Source organism: Myxine glutinosa, chromosome 5, assembly GCF_964187855.1.
Source record: "Myxine glutinosa chromosome 5, kmMyxGlut1.1, whole genome shotgun sequence".
NCBI classification, from domain to species: Eukaryota; Metazoa; Chordata; class Myxini; order Myxiniformes; family Myxinidae; genus Myxine; species Myxine glutinosa.
In genome coordinates this window covers 113,335,086-113,358,153 of record NC_136265.1, presented here as the reverse complement: position 1 = coordinate 113,358,153, position 23,068 = coordinate 113,335,086, and the positions used below count along the sequence as shown (strand labels likewise).

Below are 23,068 nucleotides of genomic sequence, written 5' to 3'. Positions count from 1 at the left end.
CAACCAACGTTCGGGTGGAATCGGGTGAGTTTTGTTAGGTCGCGGTTTTAAACCACCGCTCGGTCTATAACATCCAAACCGCGATCTATAACAATATATATATATATATATATATATATATATATATATATATATATATATATATATATATATATATATACTGTCATCCCTCGCTATATCGCGCTTCACTTTTCGCGGCTTCGGTACATCACGGGTTTTTCTCGCTAGTATATGTAAAATTATATATCGGATTTTTCATTATATCGCGGGATTCTGCGGCCTATAGGTATTTTTATTTTTTTAGATTTTAATTATTTTTGCGGTAAAATAAGCATTTTCTAGCCTAAAAAATTAATAATAATAATAATAAAAATATAACACATTAATTAAAACCTATATTAAAAGAATATTACAGTAAATCGAAATAAAATACGCATTATAAATGAGTAGACAAAGAATCGCGCATTTTGCAAGTCCCATATTCTGGGGGTAATTAACTTGTCCATGATTCTGGGGGTAATTAACCCATCCATAAGGAGGGTTCTTGGACGGTTCTTCGCTACTTTAAGTAATTTGCAAGGTTGATGCCAAACTGTGTCCTGCAGTTTAATGATCAATATGGTTTTAAGAGTCATCATACTTTGGGTAACCTCTAATTTACAATAACTTATGTTTACAACTTAGAGACACATGATCATGATGACGATTTCGATGATGTTGTCTAAAGCTGCAATTAAATTAAGTCGCTGAGTAACATGAATGACCGAGGCTGTGGAGGATGGGATTTTTCGGTCATTACCTTTTGATACAGATGAGATATCTGCTTCATCACTGCATCAGATCAGGAATAACCACCCTCCTCACCTCCTCTCCACCCCCCACTGCTTCCTACAAATTAACCATCAGGAAGCTGCTGCATATGCAAGAGGAAGCTAATGCATTTCTTATTAATTTTCAAAATTAATCATCATCTCTATTTTGAATAGCTCATGAAGACTTCTTTATGCTTAGGCCTCAGGTTTGATTAAAGGCACTTTTGTCAATTATTGCCTTTTGCTTTCAAAAACACAATTTGCATCAATGTAAATACTTTGTTGTACTGTACTTGTGTAGTTCCATGATCATATGTGTATGTTTGTTTGTTAATTAATTGCAATTATAAAAGAACTTGCATCAATGTACTGTAACAGCTATATATACACGTACAAATATTTTTCTAATACGTAAGGACTAAGGATGGGTCTCAAAAGTGTGTTTAAAGAGTGTAGAAAGGCTTCATAAGAGCGTGGGAAAGGTTTATAAGAGTATGGGGAGGGTTTTTAAAGGCTTAAAATATATAAAAATAATAAAATTAATATATGGTTTCTACTTCGCGGATTTTCACCTATCACGGGGGGTTCTGGAACGTAACTCCCGCGATAAACGAGGGATGACTGTATATATATATATTATATAGTATATATATATATATATATATATATTATATATATATATAATATATATATATATATATATACACACACACACACACACACACACACACACACACACACACACACACACACACACACACACACACACACGTGCACACACACATGTACACTGACACACATGCATACACATATACACATGCACACATATACACAACACACACATATATATATATATATATATATTGTTGCGGATATGAGGACTGTATATTTTTTGATTGTGTATTATTATTATTATTGTTTATTCTGCGCCCCCCTACCTCCGGAGCTGTGTAAAGGTGAAAGGGCATCCATAATTAGTCCACAAGCATACACATCAGCAAATAATAGAAGACCCCTGTTTGATAGTATCTCTTATTATGTGTTTTTAGAGTAAGGCTGTGTCTCCCATTAATTGAAATACTCCATTGCACCAGTGAAAGAGATAGATTCCCTTCATTCCCACTCCCAACACTTCCATTCCCCCCTTTTCGTCAATTGCAATTCGCATTGCCAACTGCATGTTGGCGGTTTTCCCTTCATCCGCCATTGACCACGAGGCAGGGTTGGGGAAGAAAGGCGGGTCCCCACCTCGTCAGAGAGGGGAGGAGTGAGCCAGCCCCACTCGACCAACCATGAACAAGGGGTTTGGCTTGAGAGGGCGGGGAGAGAACGTTTGGGGAGGTTCGCAAAGGTTGAGGGGCGGGGCCGATATAACCCACGGCGGGGGTGTTCCCAGAGGAGATGCACTTTGAGTTGAGACAAGGAGGGACGAAAAAGAGCTGGGTCATCAGAGCAAGAGCGCGTAAGGAGGAGAGAACCTGTCACGCCAGACCCCCCCACCAGCGCATCGGCTCCACCAAGCAGCTCCGACCCGTGATCCCGCGCACACGACAGGCCCGGTGGCATCAGCGGCCGTCGAGGTCCAGCCCGACGTCCCGTGCGGGATCAAGCTCCAGCCAGCTCCGTGCCGTCCCCCCCCCCCTCCAGCCACACACCTCCTTCCAGCAATCCACTCTGCAATTCCCCGCGTGAGTCAGTGTCTTTGTTTGTTCTGTCCTGGGAATAAGTTAAGTCTGGATAAGCTAGTATTTGCACTGTGTCACCTGCGTCTTATGTGTTGTAAATAAACCTTGATTGCTCCTTTTTGCTTGTGTAAATAATAAATCCCATTACTCGTCTGTACGTCTTCTCGTTTTATTCCTTTTCCTCTTTGCATTGCGTCGTTTTAGTCTTTTCCCAGATTGGACAGCTGCGGTGCGATACGGCCAAGGTTCTGGGTGAATCGGGTGAGTCAGGGATCCTGTAACGGTCGCGGTTGGACCATCCGCTCGGCCCATCATACCATCTAAACCGCGATCGGTAACAATTGGTGTCTGGGAGTGAGATTCGGGGCCCAAACCAAATTTTTAAAACATCTAAAAAAAAAATTTGGTCAAAATTTGGAGCGGCCGAAAATTGTTTTGTTTTACAAAACCTGAACTTTGAAATCGCGCCATGGCTGGTCAAGGCGACGGGATGCCGGTGGGAGAGATAGAGGGGTTAGGAGTAACCCAGGATCAAATGGAGGGGAGCAATGAGGAGGCGGTTGAGGGAGTATCAGGCGCGCAAAATGGCGTCCTCGCGCACGTGGGTGTAGTGGCACCAAATTTTGCCACGCCCGTGACCGTAGCAGCACCGCCGGTGGATTGGGGCCTTTCTATGATCCAAATGAAGGCCCTTATGGATGCTCAGAGTGAGCAAATGAAGGCTCAGAGTGAGCAAATGGGGAACCGAATGGATGCTCAGAGTGAGCAAATAAGGGCTCAGAGTGAGCAAATGGGGGTAATGAGGGACGAAGCGAGGGGTACCGGTGAGGGGTTAGACAAGAAATTTGGGAAGTTAGACAATAATTTTGAGGGGTTAGACAACGGGATAAAAGAGGTGAAACATGGGTTAACGGGGGTGGAAAATAGAATGGCTGCCCAGGAGAATCAGATAGAGGGGATGAAAAATGGGTTAATGGGGCTAGAAAATAGGATGGAGGACAAATTGCAGGAAATAGGGGAACAATCCGCCCGAGAAATTAAACAAATGGGAGAGCAAATAGAGGAGGTAAAAATCGGGGTAGAAACCAAATTGGATGCTCAGAGGGATGAATTGGGACAGATGAGGGCGGCATCTACAAAAGAAAGGGAGGAGATGAAAAAGGAGATACGACGAGGTGTGAGTGAGGAGGTCTCGGGGCTATGCGAGGAGGTAAAGCGAGGTGAGAAGCGTATGGAGAAAGAAGTGAGGAATAATACGGCTAGGTTACAGGGGGGCATAGAGGATCTGACGAAGGGAGTAGAACAGCTGACAGTCGGACAAAGGGAACTAGCGGACCAAGTGGAAAAGAACACTGCAATAATCGGGGGGTTAAAAGCGACACAAAAGGACATAAAAAATGAATTAATAGCGACACAGAAGGAATGTCAGATGGTACGTGAGGGACTGACAATGAGGGTGGAAGAGGTGACAGAAATAGTGGAGACGAAGGACCGAGAGGTGAGGATGCACATAGAGACGGTCACGGTAGCCTTAGAGGACGAACTTGAGGAGACGCACCGGGAAATAAAAGAGGTTAAACAAAAATTAGAGGAAGTGGAAGAAGAGGTGAGTGAAATTAAGAAGAGACGGACAGAAACTAAGAGAGAAATCCAGGAGGAGGTAATGGAATTGGTACAAGGTCGGTGCTCAACTCATAATGTGCTGCTCACTAACCAAATAAAGAGTTTGCAGGTGGCAAAGGAGGTGCGGAGACGAGGTACGGAGGTGAGTGGCAATGTACATGATGTGAGGAAAGCTTCAGTCGGCTTGGGGATTGGTTTGGATCCGGGTGTTCGTGAGAGGCCGTTGGTGAAGTGTGCGACAGGTCTGGTGTGCGAGAATGTCTGACCATGGGGTGTGTGAGGAAAAAGTGCACGTCGAGGAGTGAGTGTGCCGTCAAGAGTGAGTTGGACGTAGCGCGTGTGCGAGGGAGCACATGGAAGCGCGGTGTGGTGAGTGTTACGGAGGAAGTAACGGAAAAGTGTGCGCAAGAGTGTGCGCGAGAAAGGTGTGTAATGGACGGGTGCATGAGGAAAGAGTGCGCTGTCGAGAGTAAGGGTGAGCGCGTTGTCAAGAGTGGTGGTGAAAGTAGTGAGAGTGACACGGAGCGTGAGTTGGTTGTGACAGGTGAGCGAGGATGTACACCTGGAATGGAAGGATGCACACCTGGAATGGTAGAGCGTGTGTGGGAATGCACACTTGAGTTGGTCGTGAGGCACGTGGTTGGGTGTGCGAGTGAAAGCACACCTGTGATGGTCACAGAGGAGGTGACCGAGGAAGGGGCGCGAAGAGGTGTGTTGGTGAGGTGTGCGAGCGACGAATGTGTGCCAAGGTGTTCGGTGGTCAGGTGTGTGACCAAGTCTGTGAGTGGAATGAGTGTACCTGGGTGTGTAAGGAAAGGTACGAGGAGCATGGGAACAGCTGGAGGTATGAGCAAGAAAGGGGTAGCGTATGCTTGTAAGCATCCAGGTGAGGCATCGACGGTAACCGGGTTAGAGGTTAGAACGACTTATAGCCGAATCGGGCCCTCGGTGCGCGTCGGGCAGCTTCGCGTGCCGCGAGGACCAGCGGGGATCCGAACCACGGCGGTTTCGAAAGAACCGCCGTACGCGATCCACGCTGTGCCTCGCTTGGAACGGCCGCGTCCGGGCTCCACTAGGCAGAGCGGACAGCCCGATAGGAAGGGTCGTCATGGCGACCACTTTCTATTGAGACGTGCCGGCAGGTCGAGATCGGGACATTGGATGGCTCCACGCCGAGGTGGTGCGTGGGATCTCGGCCCGGGTAAGCCCCCGTCCCTGCCACGAATGCGGGACGTATCCAGCCGCTGGCACAAAACAACCCGTATTCATTGCTCGGCTGTACGAAGCCGGGCTGTAGACGTGAATTGGCGCACCGAGAGGATGTAATAAGTAGACGGGTGATGAGGATAGTGTTTTGGCCCCGAAATTAGAAAAAAAGCAAAATTTGATGTTGGTATGGTGATTGGCAGATGAAATGACAAATTTTTGATTTGTTGGATTTGGACGAGCGAAATTGATAGTGGGAGATGCCCGATGTGGTGGGATGGCAACTCTGTCATCCCTCACAAGAGTGGGGGCAAATGCGCAATAGTTTATGGGGTGGCTATGACAACCGAGCCAGGGAGGGCTTGGTTATATTGATAGGGATCTTGCGAAGATGACATTAGGTAACGTTAAGTTTAGTTAGTGACTGATACCTGTAGTGGGGACGCAGGTAGTTTAGTGTGGATGATAATGACGTGGGAGCGCAATAGTTTAAAGGGACGACTGGGAAGCGCAAGTTTCAGAGGGGAGTAGTTAGCTGAGATGATGCCGTGTGTTTGAGGATTGAACAGGTGTGATTGAACAGGTGTGATTGCACAGGTGTGCAACTGAACAGGTGTGTGGAGCAGTGTATGAGGGAGTAGTGGTGATTGTGTGTTTTGTTGACCAACTGGTCCAGGAAGAGGAGGAGGGTGCAGGTGGCACCAGGTAGGATTGCACAGGTGTGCAACGACAGGTGAATGAAGGACAGGTGTATGGAATAAATGGTATGGAGTATAGGAATGGATGGTCGTGGAGTGAGTATGGTGGAAATTGTGGAGTGGAGTGGATGGTGCGAAGGTGTGAATGGGGGAAGAGTGGACCCCCATCACGGATACCCGGGGCGGGTAGTGTAAGTGTTAGGTAGAGGGTACAGGTAAATTGTGGTTGGATATTGGCATCTGTGGTGCGGGTGAAAGAATGGTCTTTGGATGGGTGCATTAGTGTTGTGGAAATGGCTGGGCGTGTAGCCTGTTAGTGTGTGTAGTTGGTTGGGCGCTCCACCACTGTGAGTATGTCGGCCAGGTGAGGCCGCAGGTGGGCTCTGGGAGCCGGTAGTAGTTGTTGTGGATGGGGCCCGAGGATCCGGAGGACGGACCCGGGTAGCCCAGTGCCAGAGGGCACCGAGTGGGGTGACAGAGCCAGGAGGGGCTGTCCCCAGTTAGTTAGGTTAGGGTGAGGAGCTAGGTAAGCTCGGGTGGCAACTGCAGTGGTGGAGGTGTGCAGGTGGGTAGACCTGCTGGGAGAGCTACACGTCGCAGCCCAGAAATTGTGCGAGGGCACCAGGAGATGAATCGGGGGAGTGAGACCCCAAATTGAGAAGCACCACAGTTTGGTCAATGGGAATTGGTTTTTAGAACCCATAGTGTAAGTTGGCCAATGGATTGGCAGGGAAAGACCCCGGGTAGTGTAAAGTGTGTTAAAATCATTTAGAGGATAGTTAGGATGAAGGATCTCCTCGCACCATCCGCATCCACTCACCTGAGGTGACAGGTACTCCACACCATGCCATGTTTAATTATTTTTGATGCAGATGTTTGGAATGTGAGACGCATCATGACGTGGGTGTGACATTGTGCTTGATGTTCCATCTCTTCCTCCTTATGAGGATTGATGATGAATTTGGTGATGGCAAATTTTGAAGTAGAGGGATTGTGGAGACGAATTTGGTATAGGGGAAATAAGGGGAAGACGTGACGGTAGCGACGGATTGGTAATGTGTAGATTTTTGTACATATGGGGTAAGGGCAAGGGTAGTGTAGGTGACAGGGGGGTGACGTACGGTAGGGACGAGCTTTCTCACTTTGCCCTCCGTACGCATTTCGCCTTGCATTGCCTTATTGATGTGTACCCTTGTGACCTTACCCCTCGCTCATTTGTCTTTCCCCTTTTGTCTCCCACATGACCTGTGCGCCATTGGGTGCCGAGGGGAGCGTGCGTGAGTCCTCCATTGTGCGCCCGAAATTCCCAGAACCAGCTGTCTGCATCGATGCACCACATTATGGACCACATGCCTGTGGCCGAGCACCACCTATGGACCCCATGGGTTGGGGCATGGCCCCTCTGCTGGAACCGGCCATGAGGGCCCGAAATCCTGCTGGCGGACCTTGGCCACAGGGCACCGATGCCCCACAGATGAACCACACGTAGTCGGCCCCTGTGGGCCATAAATAAAATAAAAGCGGACACGTTAGGTGCATTCTTTTATTGCAAATAGGCCGCCAGCAAGGGAAGATGACAACACCAGGAAAATAATAATAACCAGCAGAGGGAGCCGAAGAGCAAGAGATCACCTGCAGGGTTAGGGGTTGTTGAATTTATTTTTGTTGAACACTCTTGAACAATGGTGACTGCACCGATTGGTGCTTGGGTGCTTGTATTGGTGCGTTTTTGGGTGCGTTCATGGTGCATTGATGCAGAGCAGACTGTCTCCCCCCCAGAAAGAACAATCACAGGTCCTGGGTTAGTCTTGTAAATAAAGTAGCGTCAATTGTAAATAATGCTTCCCACCGTCAGTGTGTAGTTTGAAGACCATTCCGCAATTCGGTTAACTGTGGGCGTAAGTCTGTTAGGCAGGGTGCAATGGAGCAGCGGGACACATTTATTTATGTTTTAAAAACTGTCGCACTCAGGGTCAGGTTAAAAGTAGAGGGAACTACACCTACGTGTCACACTAAAAATAAAAGTTGTAGGCCCGGGACGTGCCTAAGAGGAGGAGGGTGCAGTGTTGCGGATATGAGGACTGTATATTTTTTGATTGTGTATTATTATTATTATTGTTTATTCTGCGCCCCCCTACCTCCGGAGCTGTGTAAAGGTGAAAGGGCATCCCATAATTTGTCCACAAGCATACACATCAGCCAAATAATAGAAGACCCCTGTTTGATAGTTATCTCTTATTATGTGTTTTTAGAGTAAGGCTGTGTCTCCCATTAATTGAAATACTCCATTGCACCAGTGAAAGAGATAGATTCCCTTCATTCCCACTCCCAACACTTCCATTCCCCCCTTTTCATCAATTGCAATTCGCATTGCCAACTGCATGTTGGGCGGTTTTCCCTTCATCCGCCATTGACCACGAGGCAGGGTTGGGGAAGAAAGGCGGGTCCCCACCTCGTCAGAGAGGGGAGGAGTGAGCCAGCCCCACTCGACCAACCATGAACAAGGGGTTTGGCTTGAGAGGGCGGGGAGAGAACGTTTGGGGGAGGTTCGCAAAGGTTGAGGGGTGGGGCCTATATAACCCATGGCGGGGGTGTTCCCAGAGGAGATGCACTTTGAGTTGAGACAAGGAGGGACGAAAAAGAGCTGGGTCATCAGAGCAAGAGTGCGTAAGGAGGAGAGAACCCGTCACGCCAGACCCCCCCACCAGCGCATCGGCTCCACCAAGCAGCTCCGACCCGTGATCCCGCGCACACGACAGGCCCGGTGGCATCAGCGGCCGTCGAAGTCCAGCCCGACGTCCCGTGCGGGATCAAGCTCCAGCCAGCTCCGTGCCGTCCCCCCCCTCCAGCCACACACCTCCTTCCAGCAATCCACTCTGCAATTCCCCGCGTGAGTCAGTGTCTTTGTTTGTTCTGTCCTGGGAATAAGTTAAGTCTGGATAAGCTAGTATTTGCACTGTGTCACCTGCGTCTTATGTGTTGTAAATAAACCTTGATTGCTCCTTTTTGCTTGTGTAAATAATAAATCCCATTACTCGTCTGTACGTCTTCTCGTTTTATTCCTTTTCCTCTTTGCATTGCGTCGTTTTAGTCTTTTCCCAGATTGGACAGCTGCGGTGCGATACGGCCAAGGTTCTGGGTGAATCGGGTGAGTCAGGGATCCTGTAACGGTCGCGGTTGGACCATCCGCTCGGCCCATCATACCATCTAAACCGCGATCCGTAACAATATATATGCACACACAAACACATACACACACACACACACACACACACACACACACACACACACACACACGTACACCTACACATGTCCCACATGTATATATCCCACATCCCACATGTATATACATGTTTAAAGTGTATGTGCCATTCCCCCCTCCCTCCTCCCTTCCCCGCCCGGCAACGCGGGGTATTTCTGCTGGTAACTCATAAAATAAAAACGAAGAAATATCTCTCGATAATTTCCCGTCTGTTCATTTATTTATTTTACATATGTGAATTATACTTCTCTGCACACGTGAAATGGAGTTGGTTTTTTCACACGTGAAATGAACACGTGAACCTTTACTTCCGTATAATAATGTTGAATGAAATAAGAACGAATAAATATATGTCGGCATCATTGTTGACGTATTTGTGACGACTGTCATCAAATGTAAAAGTAATATATCTTAACGGAAAAGAAAAAGCGAATTTTTAATATATGTCGACATTTTCCCCGACTTATTTTAGGCGGTGTATTTTCGTGTATCATCGTAGAGCGATTTTTACACATATATCTCTGCATTTTCCCGTGTGCGTGAATGTTCTCAATTATTTCTGACACCGAGTCTAAAACCATCGATAAAAATTAAATCAGATGGTTAATTCGATAAAATCGTGAGGGTGACTCAATGAATGGGTTTTATTTTACAGGCCTTTGAGAATTCATTTCGTTCTATAAACGGAAACTTTCATGGGATTTTCTTCCCGTTTTTTTTCAACCGAGTCTAAAACTATGTTAGCGACTGTTAAAAATGAAATGATATATTGAATTAGAGTTGAAGTAAACCTGTGTGAGAGAGAAAGACAGCACTGGCCTAACTAAACAGGCCTCAAAGCTATTCGAGTTAAAAAAATGGTGGATATTTGTTTATATGAAGCCTCTCCCAGAATGGGTGGAGCTACTGTCCAAACGGAGTAAGCCACACCCCCGGACAGACAGACAGACAGACAGACAGACAGACGGACGGACAGACAGACAGAATCACCGTGGCCTATTTTATAGTAAGATAATATTAATAATTAATATGAACACATCGTTCTTCACATTGTATGCACATACACATGATCCCCCCCCCCCCCCCCAGCCCCCATACCCTTCCAGCCCCTGCTCCATACGTGAGCAGGTGTTTCTATTCTTACTAAATTACAATTTAAGCATAAATTAAGGATTATTGTAATCTGAATACAAGTAATGTAATAATGCCGGATCATTGCCATGTTATCACAATTATTGTCCTAATCTGTGATCATTTTCATATTCTAACAATCAAGTTGTCAAGTTGTTGTTTAACCATCTTGTCCTTGTTATTGTTCCTGTGCAGGGATAATGAAGAAAATGTTCCACAGAGCCAGGAACGACCCAAGACTCCAGCTTTCTCTGTGGAAGCTCTTCACACGTCCGGCTCCCAAGGTGTAGATCACAGCGCTGTTCACGCGAGGAAACCAAACTCAAGTATTTGTGACTCTTACAAACAAATAGAAAAAGGAATCCATTGAACCAAAAATCCATTGAACATACGTCGAGTCAAAGTTAGTGTTAGAGTGTCCACTCTAAGTCTGGGCGGTCTGCCGTTCGAACCTCGTCCGTGTCATACCAAAGTCTTAAAAAATGGTACGTGCTACTTCCTTGCTTTTCATTCTCAGCATTTAAAAGGGGTAGAGCACGGACAGCCAAACATAGGTTGGCAACCATTGCACAGGCTTGAAGTTCCTTATATCTGTAGCATATTGTTGTCTCTGCACCGAGTTATTTGTTTCCAAAGTGAAGTATACCTGTCCCGATTTGTCTCCGTTACCACCGTTTCTCTCGTGGGCTTATTTTCATGTTTACCTGCATCCATAACTGGTTATTTTGATAATTTGCACTCTTCTGCTGTGGATTGGCCTCACCCATTTAACACCTGACTTGCATTTAACACCTGTTCGTCATTGACACTTACTTGCACACCTGTTCGTCATTTTTCATCCTACTCTCTTACCTTAGCTATCCCCACACTTGTTCTAATTCCTACTATTTAAAATATAAAGCCCTCTTACACCATTTTGTTTGTTTGATGGTTCTGTGTCCATGTCCATCCCATTTGTTGTGTTTATCACATGTTATAACTAGAAAGAGCAATCATAGATTGCAGACCCTCGCCAGGACGTGTTCTGAGTGGTTTTTTTAAAGGCGTTTGTGTTAAACAAATATGGCGGTCGAACCACATGACCGATGATGTCATCATTATTTTTTTCTCCACCAATTTATCAAATAGATGATGCTCAAGAAATTCCATCTTGATCGATGAAGTTTTGTACTTGTCGAATTATAACGTCATAATGGAAGCACTTATGACATCATTATTCACATATGTTATTCCACATCGAGAGTTCTTCACAATGATCCATGTCTCAATTTTTTCTATTCAGCGCTTTCGGAGATATAGAGGTGCAAAATGTTTCGGTTTTTCCAAGATGGCGCCCATACCACATGACTGACCTATGACGTCATGATTATCATTTTAAAATTATACAGGTGGAGTTGCATCTAGGGTGAAAATTTCCTGTCAATCGGACCAACGGTTGCAGAGAAAATCATATTTATTCTGTGTGGACAAACAGACAAACAAACTGACCCAAATGCAATACCCTCTCCTCTGGCGACGGTAACATTGAGAATTACAATAATTTTGGTTTTATTATCAAACACTAAACAAAACAACCCCCTGAAAAATCATCACACATTGTCAGCTCATGTCCCCATGCAAAAAGCAGGGTTAAGCAATTGGTTAATGTCTGTTCGTTCGCCCGTCCTTTCGCCTCATCAGTTTATGATCGAGGACCAACTTGTTTAAATCAAATGTTATATATTACAAATGGCATAGTCTCCTTTTGTCACAATAACAGTCCTCGTTGTACATACTTTGGAGATTTTTTCTGCAAGGAAGTTGAAGAGCTCAGTCTTCTTGTCATCATCCTGAAGAAAGCTCCTCCAGTTGAAAGGCATTTTGATTAAGGACCAACAAATGAAGGACCAACCAATTAAGAATCCCTTTGCCTCTTTTGGAACTTGCCTCTCACTTCAGATTTGACTGTCTACACATCAAACACAATGTCAATTCTCTTGTACTTGGTGCAGTCGGCCTGCACTTTGGGGAGGATGGCATATCTGGCATGCTCATCAAACATCTTTGATGCACATGGAGATAGGATGTCGACAGGTGCTGAACCATCTATGATGATGACATCAGCTTCTGGTTCTGCGTCTGGAACCGTAACTTTATTTTCAATTATTTCCACTAGCTGAGACTTCTGCATTGAGGGCATTGAGGAAGTTAGGAGTGGAGGAATGGTTGATCAGAGCAGTGATGGCAATGTACAAAAGAGCGCGCACAGCTGTAAGGACGAAGGACGGGAACAGTGGTGAGTTTGAGGTGAAGGTGGGAGTGCATCAGGGGTCGGTACTAAGTCCACTACTATTTGTAGCTGTGATGGAGGTGCTGGCTCAGAACGTAAAGGAGGGTTTACCGTGGGAGTTGTTGTATGCAGATGATCTGGTGTTGATTGCGGAAAGTATGGATGGACTGAAGGAAAAGATGAACACGTGGAAGGAATGTATGGAGACAAAAGGTCTGAAGGTGAATATCGGAAAGACGAAGGTGATGGCAAGTGGTAAAGCATGTGGTGAGGTGGAAAGAACTGGGAAGTAGCCCTGTGCTGTGTGTAGGAAGGGTGTCGGAGTGAACTCCATTCAGTGTACAATGTGCGCTGAGTGGGTTCATCAAAAATGTAGTGGTCTGAGAGGGTCATTAACCAGTGTGGCAGCTACATTCAAATGTAAGGTGTGCACAGAGGGAGCTGCAGATGGAGGAAATGTTGAGTTGGATCTTGGAGACGGCATGAAGCTGGAAGGTGTGAAAACATTTTGCTACCTCGGAGACATGCTGAATGGAGAAGGTGGATCAGACTCGGCAACGGTTGCTCGAGTGAGATGTGCATGGAAGAAGTTTCGGGAATTGAGTGGCATGCTGATGATGAGGGGAGTGTCGTTGAAGCTGAAGGGAAAGGTGTATGCTGCATGTGTGAGAAGTGTTATGATTTATGGGAGCGAGACATGGGTAATGAACGTAGAGCAGCAACGAAGGTTGGAAAGGGTGGAAATGCGAATGGTTTGACGGATGTGCGGAGTATCGTTGAGAGAGAGGAAGACAAATGATGAATTGCGAAAGATGATGGGAATAGAGCCTGTGATTGATGCTGTGAAGAGGAACAGGTTGAGATGGTTTGGTCATGTGTTGAGGAAGAATGAAAGTGACTGGTTGAGAAGAGTTTTGAAATGAATGTAGAAGGAAGTAGAAGACGGGGAAGACCGAGAAAGACTTGGCTAAAGATGGTGGAAGAAGAAATGCGGGCAAGGGGGTTAACAAGGAGAGATGCAGAAAATAGGGCAAAATGGAGAAGATTGTCATGGGGACCGCAAGGCTAACCCCTGCTCTAGCAGGGAAAATGGCCTTTAAAATGCATGTTGTTGTTGTTGTGTTGAGACTTCTGCCATGCATGGAGTTTCCCATTGCCACTGAGAGAGGCGGGGGCTAACCGGTTCTCATGGTTGAATAATTCATGCAAGTCACACGATCTGCTCTGACATGAGATGAAAAGTCACGAGAACAAGGGGCAGTCATCCTTCAGCACTTTCTCCTTGGAAATACAATGAACTAGTTTATGTTTGAAGAAAGCCAACTTGTTATTTTTGATTGGCTGATAGAATGAGCATTGGTCTGTACTGTTGAGTCCCTCCATGACCGTTCTTTGCTCTCTTGTGATGCCCACCGATCTTGCAGCGATGGTCGGGTCTGCATTATTGAACTTATCTAATACGAAAAGGTCGGTTCACCTCTCTTGAAAGGGATTGCCATTCTCCTGGAGTACCGCGAAAAGTTTTAAACTTTCTCGAAGAATTGTAGTTGAGCAACTTTAGTCTGTTTACAATGCCTGCTGCTGGTTGATGCATCTTTGGCTCCTGAAATGTTCTCATATGCAGCATCAAGACGACTCACTTCGGACCCAGCCACCATCCACCTTCTAAGTGCTGTTGGGTCCTCAGTCAAGCCGATCGCTCCTACATCACCTTTGATCACTGCATTATTTTGTTTGTGGGATTGGTCGATAGCCGTTGTAGAGAACTCTCTTCCTGATTTATGACAAACTAAGTTTCCTTTGTGAAACACTCCAGTAACTTGTGGATGCTCCTGCTCAAGAGACATCATGTCTTGGAGGTGAATCAGAAGCCACCGTGCATAGTTGACATTGTTGTTAGCAAAGAAGTTTGGGATAAGTTCTGACAGTGCCTCACAATACAGTTCAAAGTCTGCTTCTCTAAATGACCAGATCAGGGTGAAAATGGTCAGCTCCATGCAGAGAGCACAAGATACCACAATTGAAATTATGGACTCTCCAGTGTTTGTTTCACACACCAATTATCAAAGCCAAGGACTTTGTCTTGACTCCCAGATGCGCACCACCATTGTAGTCTGCGTATGCTACTTTTAGCAGTTTCTGTAAAGCGCATGATGCGTTTGCTATGACACTCCAAATTGAGCTCAGGTGCATCCAATTTCCTTTGATAATCCATGAGATGTCTCTACAACTTGATTGGAGTCCACCTGTGGCCAATTCAATTGATTGGACATGATTTAGAAAGAAACACACCTTTCTATATAAGGTCCCACAGTTGACAGTGCATGTCAAAGCAGAAACTCTACCATGAAGTACAAGGAACTGTCCGTAGAACTCTGAGATAGAATTGTGAGGAGGCAAAGATCTGGGGGAAGGGTATAAAACAATTTCTAGAGTGTTGAAAGCTCCCAAGAGCAAAGTGAGCTCCATCATGAGGAAATGGAAAGAATATGGCACTACTCAGACTCTTCCTAGAGCTGGCTGTCCGACCAAACTGAGCAACCGGGCAAGAAGGACCTCATTCAGGGAGGTGACCAAGAACCCAATGACCACACTGACAGAACTATATACAAACTTCCTTGGCTGAGATGGGAAGGACAACAGTGTCTGCAGCACTTCACAAATCTAGGCTTTATGGGAGAGTGGACAGACGGAAGTCACTCCTGAGAAAAAGGCACATGATAGCATGCCTGGAGGTTTCAAAAAGACACGTGATAGAATCTTAGAGCATGAGGCAAAATATTCTGTGGTCTGATGAGATGAAAATTGAACTCTTTGGCCTGAATACAAAGTGCAACGTCTGGTGGAAATGAATCATGGCTCATCATCCTTCTGACACCATACCATCTAACACCATACCTTCTCACACCATACCATCAGCATGGTGGTGGCAGCATCATGCTAAGGGGATGCTTTTCAGTGGTCGGAACTGGGAGACTTGCAAGGATAAAGGGAATAATGAATGGAGCCAAATACAGACACATCCTTGAGGAGAAGAACCTCATTCAGAGTGGAAAACACCTTAGACTGTGACGAAGATTTACTTTCCGACAGGACAATGACCCCAAGCATACAGCCAAAGCAACACTGGAATGGCTTCAGACCAATAACTTGAAAGTCCTTGAGTGGGCCCAGCCAAAGCCCAGACTTGAACCCCATTGAGAATCTTTGGAAAGACTTGAAGATTGCTGTTCACTGACACTCCCCATCCAACTTGACAGAGCTTGAGCAAATCTGCAAGGAAGAATGGGAGAAATTCCCCAAATCCAGATGTGCAAAGCTGATACAGACATACCCAAGAATCGCTGCCAACGGCGCTTCTACGAAGTATTGACTCAGGGGGTTGAATACTAATGTAAATGAGATATTTATGTTTCATTTTTAATTATTTTGTAAGAATTTCTAAAAAAAAAATTCCACAATGTCATTGTGGGGTATTATGTTCAGATTGGTGACAAAAAAATCTCAATTTAATCCATTTTAAATTCACGCTGTAACAACAAAATGGGGAAAAGTCAAGGGGTGCGAATACTTTCTGAAGGTAGTGTATTGTACATCAACACAAACACCTGGACATGCACTGTTTGTGATGAATCTATTTTGACTCTGAAAATGAATATTATTGTAAAGTGGTTTGAATCATTCACTCAAGGCTGTTGGGCTGATAGGAAGGCCTTGAGCTATGCACACTCCCCTCTCAGCTGTCTAGTCGAGGTTTGAATTCCGACCCAACTATAAACTGTGATCCCGGTTGCACGTCCCGTCTGCCAAGATTAGTTGGTGAATGTTAAAGATCCTTTGGTGTCTTTCACGAAGAGTAGGCGAGTCATCATCGGCATCCTGACCAAATTACAAATTTTTATACGTACCATTAGTGGGGACTACAGCCTCAGCGATGACGCAAACAACGGGATGAATTCTGACTTTAATCCCAGTCTAATATATGCATCCACTGCAACAACAACCCAATACTGCTGATGATGTGATCGACTTTGTCCGTCGGATGTGATTGTTCAAGTACTTTTCTTAATATGGGGCAGGAAAGGTAATCCTTAGGTTATTCTGTTGGACAGAGCCATGCAGCTTCCAAGCGGTGGGTGATGAGACCGTCATCGATGATGACGCCATCAGGTCCGTGGTTCAAAAGAGTCAGCACTTTGGTAGTGCTGTGTTGAGCACACAACACACTGGTGAGTTCATGCACTCATGACATGCAACACACTGGTGAGTTCACGCACTCATGACATGCAACACACTGGTGAGTTCACGCATTCATGACACGCAACACACTGCTGAGTTCACCCACTCATGACATGCAACACACTGCTGAGTTCACCCACTCATGACATGCAACACACTGGTGTGTTCACCCACTCATGACACGCAACACACTTGTGAGTTCACGCACCTGTGACACGCAACACACTGGTGAGTTCACCCACTCATGACACGCAACACACTGGTGAGTTCACCCACTCATGACATGCAACATACTGGTGAGTTCACGCACTCATGACACGCAACACACTGGTGAGTTCACCCACTCATGACACGCAACACACTGGTGAGTTCACCCACTCATGACACGCAACATACTGGTGAGTTCACGCACTCATGACACGCAACACACTGGTGAGTTCACACACTCATGACACGCAACACACTAGTGAGTTCACGCACTCATGACACGCAACACACTGGTGAGTTCACACACTCGTGACACGCAACACACTGGTGAGTTCACGCACTCATGACACGCAACACACTGGTGAGTTCACGCATTCATGACACGCAACACACTGGTGAGTTCACACACTCGTGACATGCAACACACTGGTGAGTTCACGCACTCGTGACACGCAACACACTAGTGAGTTCACCCACTCGTGAAATGCAACACACTGGTGAGTTCATGCACTCATGACACACAACACACTGGTGAGTTCACCCACTCGTGACACGCAACACACTGGTGAGTTCACCGACTCGTGACACGCAACACACTGGTGAGTTCACCCACTCATGACACGCAACACACTGGTGAGTTCACCCACTCGTGACATGCAACACACTGGTGAGTTCATCCACTCGGGACACGCAACACACTTGTGAGTTCACCCACTCGTGACATGCAACACACTGGTGAGTTCACGCACTCATGACATGCAACACACTGGTGAGTTCACCCACTCATGACACGCAACACACTGGTGAGGTCACCCACTCATGACACGCAACATACTGGTGAGTTCACGCACTCATGACACGCAACACACTGGTGAGTTCACACACTCATGACACGCAACACACTAGTGAGTTCACGCACTCATGACACGCAACACACTGGTGAGTTCACACACTCGTGACACGCAACACACTGGTGAGTTCACGCACTCATGACACGCAACACACTGGTGAGTTCACGCATTCATGACACGCAACACACTGGTGAGTTCACACACTCGTGACATGCAACACACTGGTGAGTTCACGCACTCGTGACACGCAACACACTAGTGAGTTCACCCACTCGTGAAATGCAACACACTGGTGAGTTCATGCACTCATGACACACAACACACTGGTGAGTTCACCCACTCGTGACACGCAACACACTGGTGAGTTCACCGACTCGTGACACGCAACACACTGGTGAGTTCACCCACTCATGACACGCAACACACTGGTGAGTTCACCCACTCGTGACATGCAACACACTGGTGAGTTCATCCACTCGGGACACGCAACACACTTGTGAGTTCACCCACTCGTGACATGCAACACACTGGTGAGTTCACCCACTCGTGACACGCAACACACTGGTGAGTTCACCCACTCGTGACACGCAACACACTTGTGAGTTCACCCACTCGTTACACGCAACACACTGGTGAGTTCACCCACTCGTGACACGCAACACACTTGTGAATTCACCCACTCGTGACACGCAACACACTGGTGAGTTCACCCACTCGTGACATGCAACACACTGGTGAGTTCACCCACTCGTGACATGCAACACACTGGTGGATTCACCCACTCGTTACACGCAACACACTGGTGAGTTCACCCACTCGTGACACGCAACACACTTGTGAGTTTGCGCACTCGTGACACGCAACACACTGGTGAGTTCATGCACTCATGGCCAGCCTTGGGACACACCACGTGCCGTGGCCGCGGCTTTGTGCTGTAGTTTTTCTGTGTATTCGAGTGAAGGTGACGTTTCAGAACAGACTCCTCTGCGCTTGGTTACCTTGTGGATAATAGGACATTATTAACTCTTCCAAGTTTGTTACTTCTGCCACAAAAGGTGGATGGAGGTTATGTTTTCACCCTGCGAACAAAATATCTGAAAAAGTTGCGGACGGATTTGGTGAAAATTTGGCAGAGCTGTAGCGTATGTGACGATGACGAAATGATTAGATTTTGGTGAAGATCTGGATTCGGATCCGACGAGTAGAATTTTTAAGTGATTCTTCACCATTGGGAGATAGGACCAAAAACTATACATAGCAGGATATCTCAAAAGGTTGTGGACGGATTTGGACCAAACTTGGTGGACATGTTGGGTGTGTGACAAGGAAGAATCGATTCGATTTTGGTGATGATCTGAATATGGATTAGGATATGCGAATTATTTAATTTTTTAAGTGATTTTTCACCATTGGGAGATGGGGACAAAAACGATACATAGCAGGATATCTCAAAAAGTTGTGGATTGATTTGGACGAAACATGGTGGACATGTTGGGTGTGTGACAAGGAAGAATCGATTCGATTTTGGTGAAGATCTGAATATGGATTAGGATATGCGAATTATTTAATTTTTTAGTGATTTTTCACCATTGGGAGATAGGGCCAAAACGATACATAGCAGGATATCTGAAAAAATTGTGGACGGATTTGGGCGACACTTGGTGGAAATGTTGGGTGTGTGACAAGGAAGAATCGATTCGATTTTGGTGAAGATCTGAATATGGATTAGGATATGCGAATTATTTAATTTTAAAGTGATTTTTCATCATTGAAATTTCACCATTTTTTTCACCAAAATTTTCATCAATGATTTCACCATTTTTCACCATTTTCACCATTTCAGATATAGGGCTAAAACCAACAAATAGCAGGATATCTCAAAGAGTTGTGGATGGATTTGGACGAAATTTGTTGGACCGGTTGTGTGTGTGAAAAGGACGATTCGATTCAATTTTGGTGAAGATCCGGATCAGGATCCAGCTAGTAGAATTTTTAAAGTGATTCTTCGCTATTGAGTGATGTGGCCAAACCCAACATATACAGTCACGTGAAAAAGTAAGTACACCCCATGTAAAGTTTTGACTTTTTCAACATATTTCAACATACAGCTATTTGATCTTCATTTCAACAACATTGATAGATAAAGGTGATATAATATAACAAATATCATGAAACATTTACATTTTGTAGTCCATTGTATAATTTAAATAAACATAAATGCAAATTTCGCATGTGGAAAAAGTGAGTACACCCCTAAATTTATCACTACTTCAAATACCTAAAATTAGAATCAGGTGCACCAGCTCAGGTGCAAATGATTAGAACATCGTTAGAGAGGATCTTGGAGGAACCTGTCTTATTTAAACCTCAGACATTTAGTTTGGTTTGCTCTTTGTTGTTGAAGTGTGCAGCGTCACCATGCCTCGATCAAAAGAGCTCTCTGAGGCCTTCAGAAAGAAGGTTATAGACGCCTACGAGTCTGGGAAGGGATTTAAAAAGATCTCCAAACAATTTGAAATCAATCATTCGACTGTCCGAAAGATCATCTACAAGTGGAGAAGATTCCAAACAACTGCCAACTGGTTCAGGCCAGGCCGCCCCAGCAAGTTCAGCCCGAGGGCAGACCGCAAGATGCTGAAAGAAGTCTCTAAGAACCCCAGAATGTCATCACGGGACCTACAGGTAGCACTTGCCACTGTTGATGTCAAAGTGCACGGGTCTACCATTAGAAAGACGCTGCACAAATTTGATCTGCATGGGAGGTGTGCCAGGAGGAAACCTTTGCTGTCCAGAAAGAACATCAGGGCAAGACTAAAGTTTGCGAATGAACACCGAGGCAAAGACCAGCACTTCTGGAACAATGTGCTCTGGACAGATGAGTCAAAGGTAGAGCTATTTGGCCACAGTACCAGAAGACATGTTTGGTGGAAACCAAAGACAGCATTTGACCACAAGAACCTGATACCAACTGCAAAGCATGGTGGTGGAAATATTATGGTTTGGGGCAGGTTTGCTGCATCAGGGCCTGGGCAGCTCACCATCATAGAATCCACTATGAATTCTTCAATGTACCAGAGGGTGCTTGAGGATAATGTGAGGCCATCTGTCGGAAAGTTGAAGCTCAACCGAAGGTGGACCTTGCAACATGACAATGACCCTAAACATACCAGTAAATCCACCAAGGAATGGCTGAAAAGAAAGAAATGGAGGGGTCTGGAATGGCCAAGTCAAAGCCCGGATCTAAATCCCATCGAGATGCTGTGGGGGGGATTTGAAATGAGCTGTGCATGCAAGAAACCCCTCAAACATCGCACAGCTGAAAGAATTCTGCATGGAGCAGTGGGCAAAAATTTCTCCCAGTCGATGTCAGAGACTCATAGACAGTTATAAGAAACGTCTACTTGAGGTTGTGTCTGCAAAAGGGGGCAATACCACCTATTAGAGCCAAGGGTGTACTCACTTTTTCCACATGCGAAATTTGCATTTATGTTTATTTAAATTATACAATGGACTACAAAATGTAAATGTCATGATATTTGTTATATTATATCACCTTTATCTATCGATATTGTTGAAATGAAGATCAAATAGCTGTATGTTGAAATATGTTGAAAAAGTCAAAACTTTTCATGGGGTGTACTTACTTTTTCACGTGACTGTAGCAGGATATCTCAAAAAAGTTATGGATGGATTTGTACGAACCTTGGTGGACCGGTTGTGTGTGGACATGTTGGTTGTGTGAAAAGGACTAATCGTTTCGATTTTGGTGGAGATCTGAATATGGATTCGGCTACAATAATTATTTAATTTCTAAGTGATTTTTCACCATTGAGAGATCGGGTGAAAAGCGATATACAACATGATATTTAAAAACGTTATGGACCAGTTATGAATAAACTTGGTGGACGAGTTGGTTGGGTGAAAGAACAAGCCGATTAGATTTTGGTTCAGGTCCGAATCCAGATCCGGCCTATTGGTGGGATACAAAAGGTAAACCGTTCACCAGGTGGAGGTGTGCTCTCTACCGAGTGCCGTTGTAGTTTTATGTTGTTCTGATTTTACCCTGATATCAGACTGAAATGAATGTGAAATGCATCGGATTCAACATGCGCAAGTGCTTGTGCGTGCCGAATGCATCGACGTCACATCGTCAGTTCATTATTTTGTGGTTGCACATCGTTAACGTCTCCTTCTTAAATCGAGTTGATTAATATGAGAACCTCCTTCAGATGTCACCATCGACGACTCCTTGGTGTCCTTGCTGGCCGAAATGAACGACGACGTGACGAGCCAGAGCCAGCGTTTGAGCAATCGGCAAGCGCCGGGTACCGCCGTTTGCCCCGGCCTGCTCCCCTACAAGGCGAACAGCGACGAGGAGGAAAGCCAACCATTGTGTGCCGAGGAGGATCTGGAGTCGAGTCTGCAAATGTCCTGTAGCTGGGATGAGTCCCCAAGGTGAAGCCACGTGAGCAATGTCGCTGCCATTGTGCACTTCCGATCGTAGTCTTTACATCACCGGCTCTCTTCATGTGCTCCCTCTTTCTGTTCATGGGTTTCATGGGGTCCCTGTTGGAAATCTGTTTTTCATTTTGACAATTTGTTTCGCTCCTGCCTTACCTGTTTGTTCCATATGATGCGTATTGAACAGGAAGAAGTTTCCGAAAGAGGCGGAGCAAGTCAGCAGCTCGGATGGCAAGGGTGGAATGAGCTGCCCTGTTATTCCCCAATTGGATGGCAGCTTTGACGAGCCTCCTAGTGAGTACCACAGGCTTTGCCACCCATCAAGCATGGTACTTGGACGTTCATCAAAAATACTATGGGGCACACTCACCTGCTGGGAATGATGCTCATCATGAGTTGAAGCTTCAAATGTATTGGTTTTTTTCCACTCTCTCGATGCTCGTATTGCTAAACGCTTGCAGATGTATACTGTCAACCTCCGCCATTACACAGATAAAGCATAGTTTGTCATACCTTCTTTGGGCAATGTCATATATGAGTTTTGTTGAGCTCTTGCAATTGATATCATGATCACAATTGAGATGAAAATATAATGATCATCATCAACATCTTATCATAATGAAA

At 45.6% G+C, this 23,068-nt stretch overlaps 1 protein-coding gene across 2 annotated transcripts in view; it reads left to right on the top strand.

Moving 5' to 3' along the window:
• The window catches only part of REV3L (REV3 like, DNA directed polymerase zeta catalytic subunit), a 176,476-nt gene that overhangs the window by 87,961 nt on the left and 65,447 nt on the right, over positions 1-23,068 (top strand). For both annotated transcript variants that reach the window (XM_068116559.2, XM_078778541.1), the window contains exons 9-12: positions 10,613-10,701; positions 16,799-16,915; positions 22,213-22,438; positions 22,632-22,738. In XM_068116559.2, the coding sequence (XP_067972660.2) occupies positions 10,613-10,701; positions 16,799-16,915; positions 22,213-22,438; positions 22,632-22,738 (539 nt within the window). The remainder of the gene's footprint in view (positions 1-10,612; positions 10,702-16,798; positions 16,916-22,212; positions 22,439-22,631; positions 22,739-23,068) is intronic.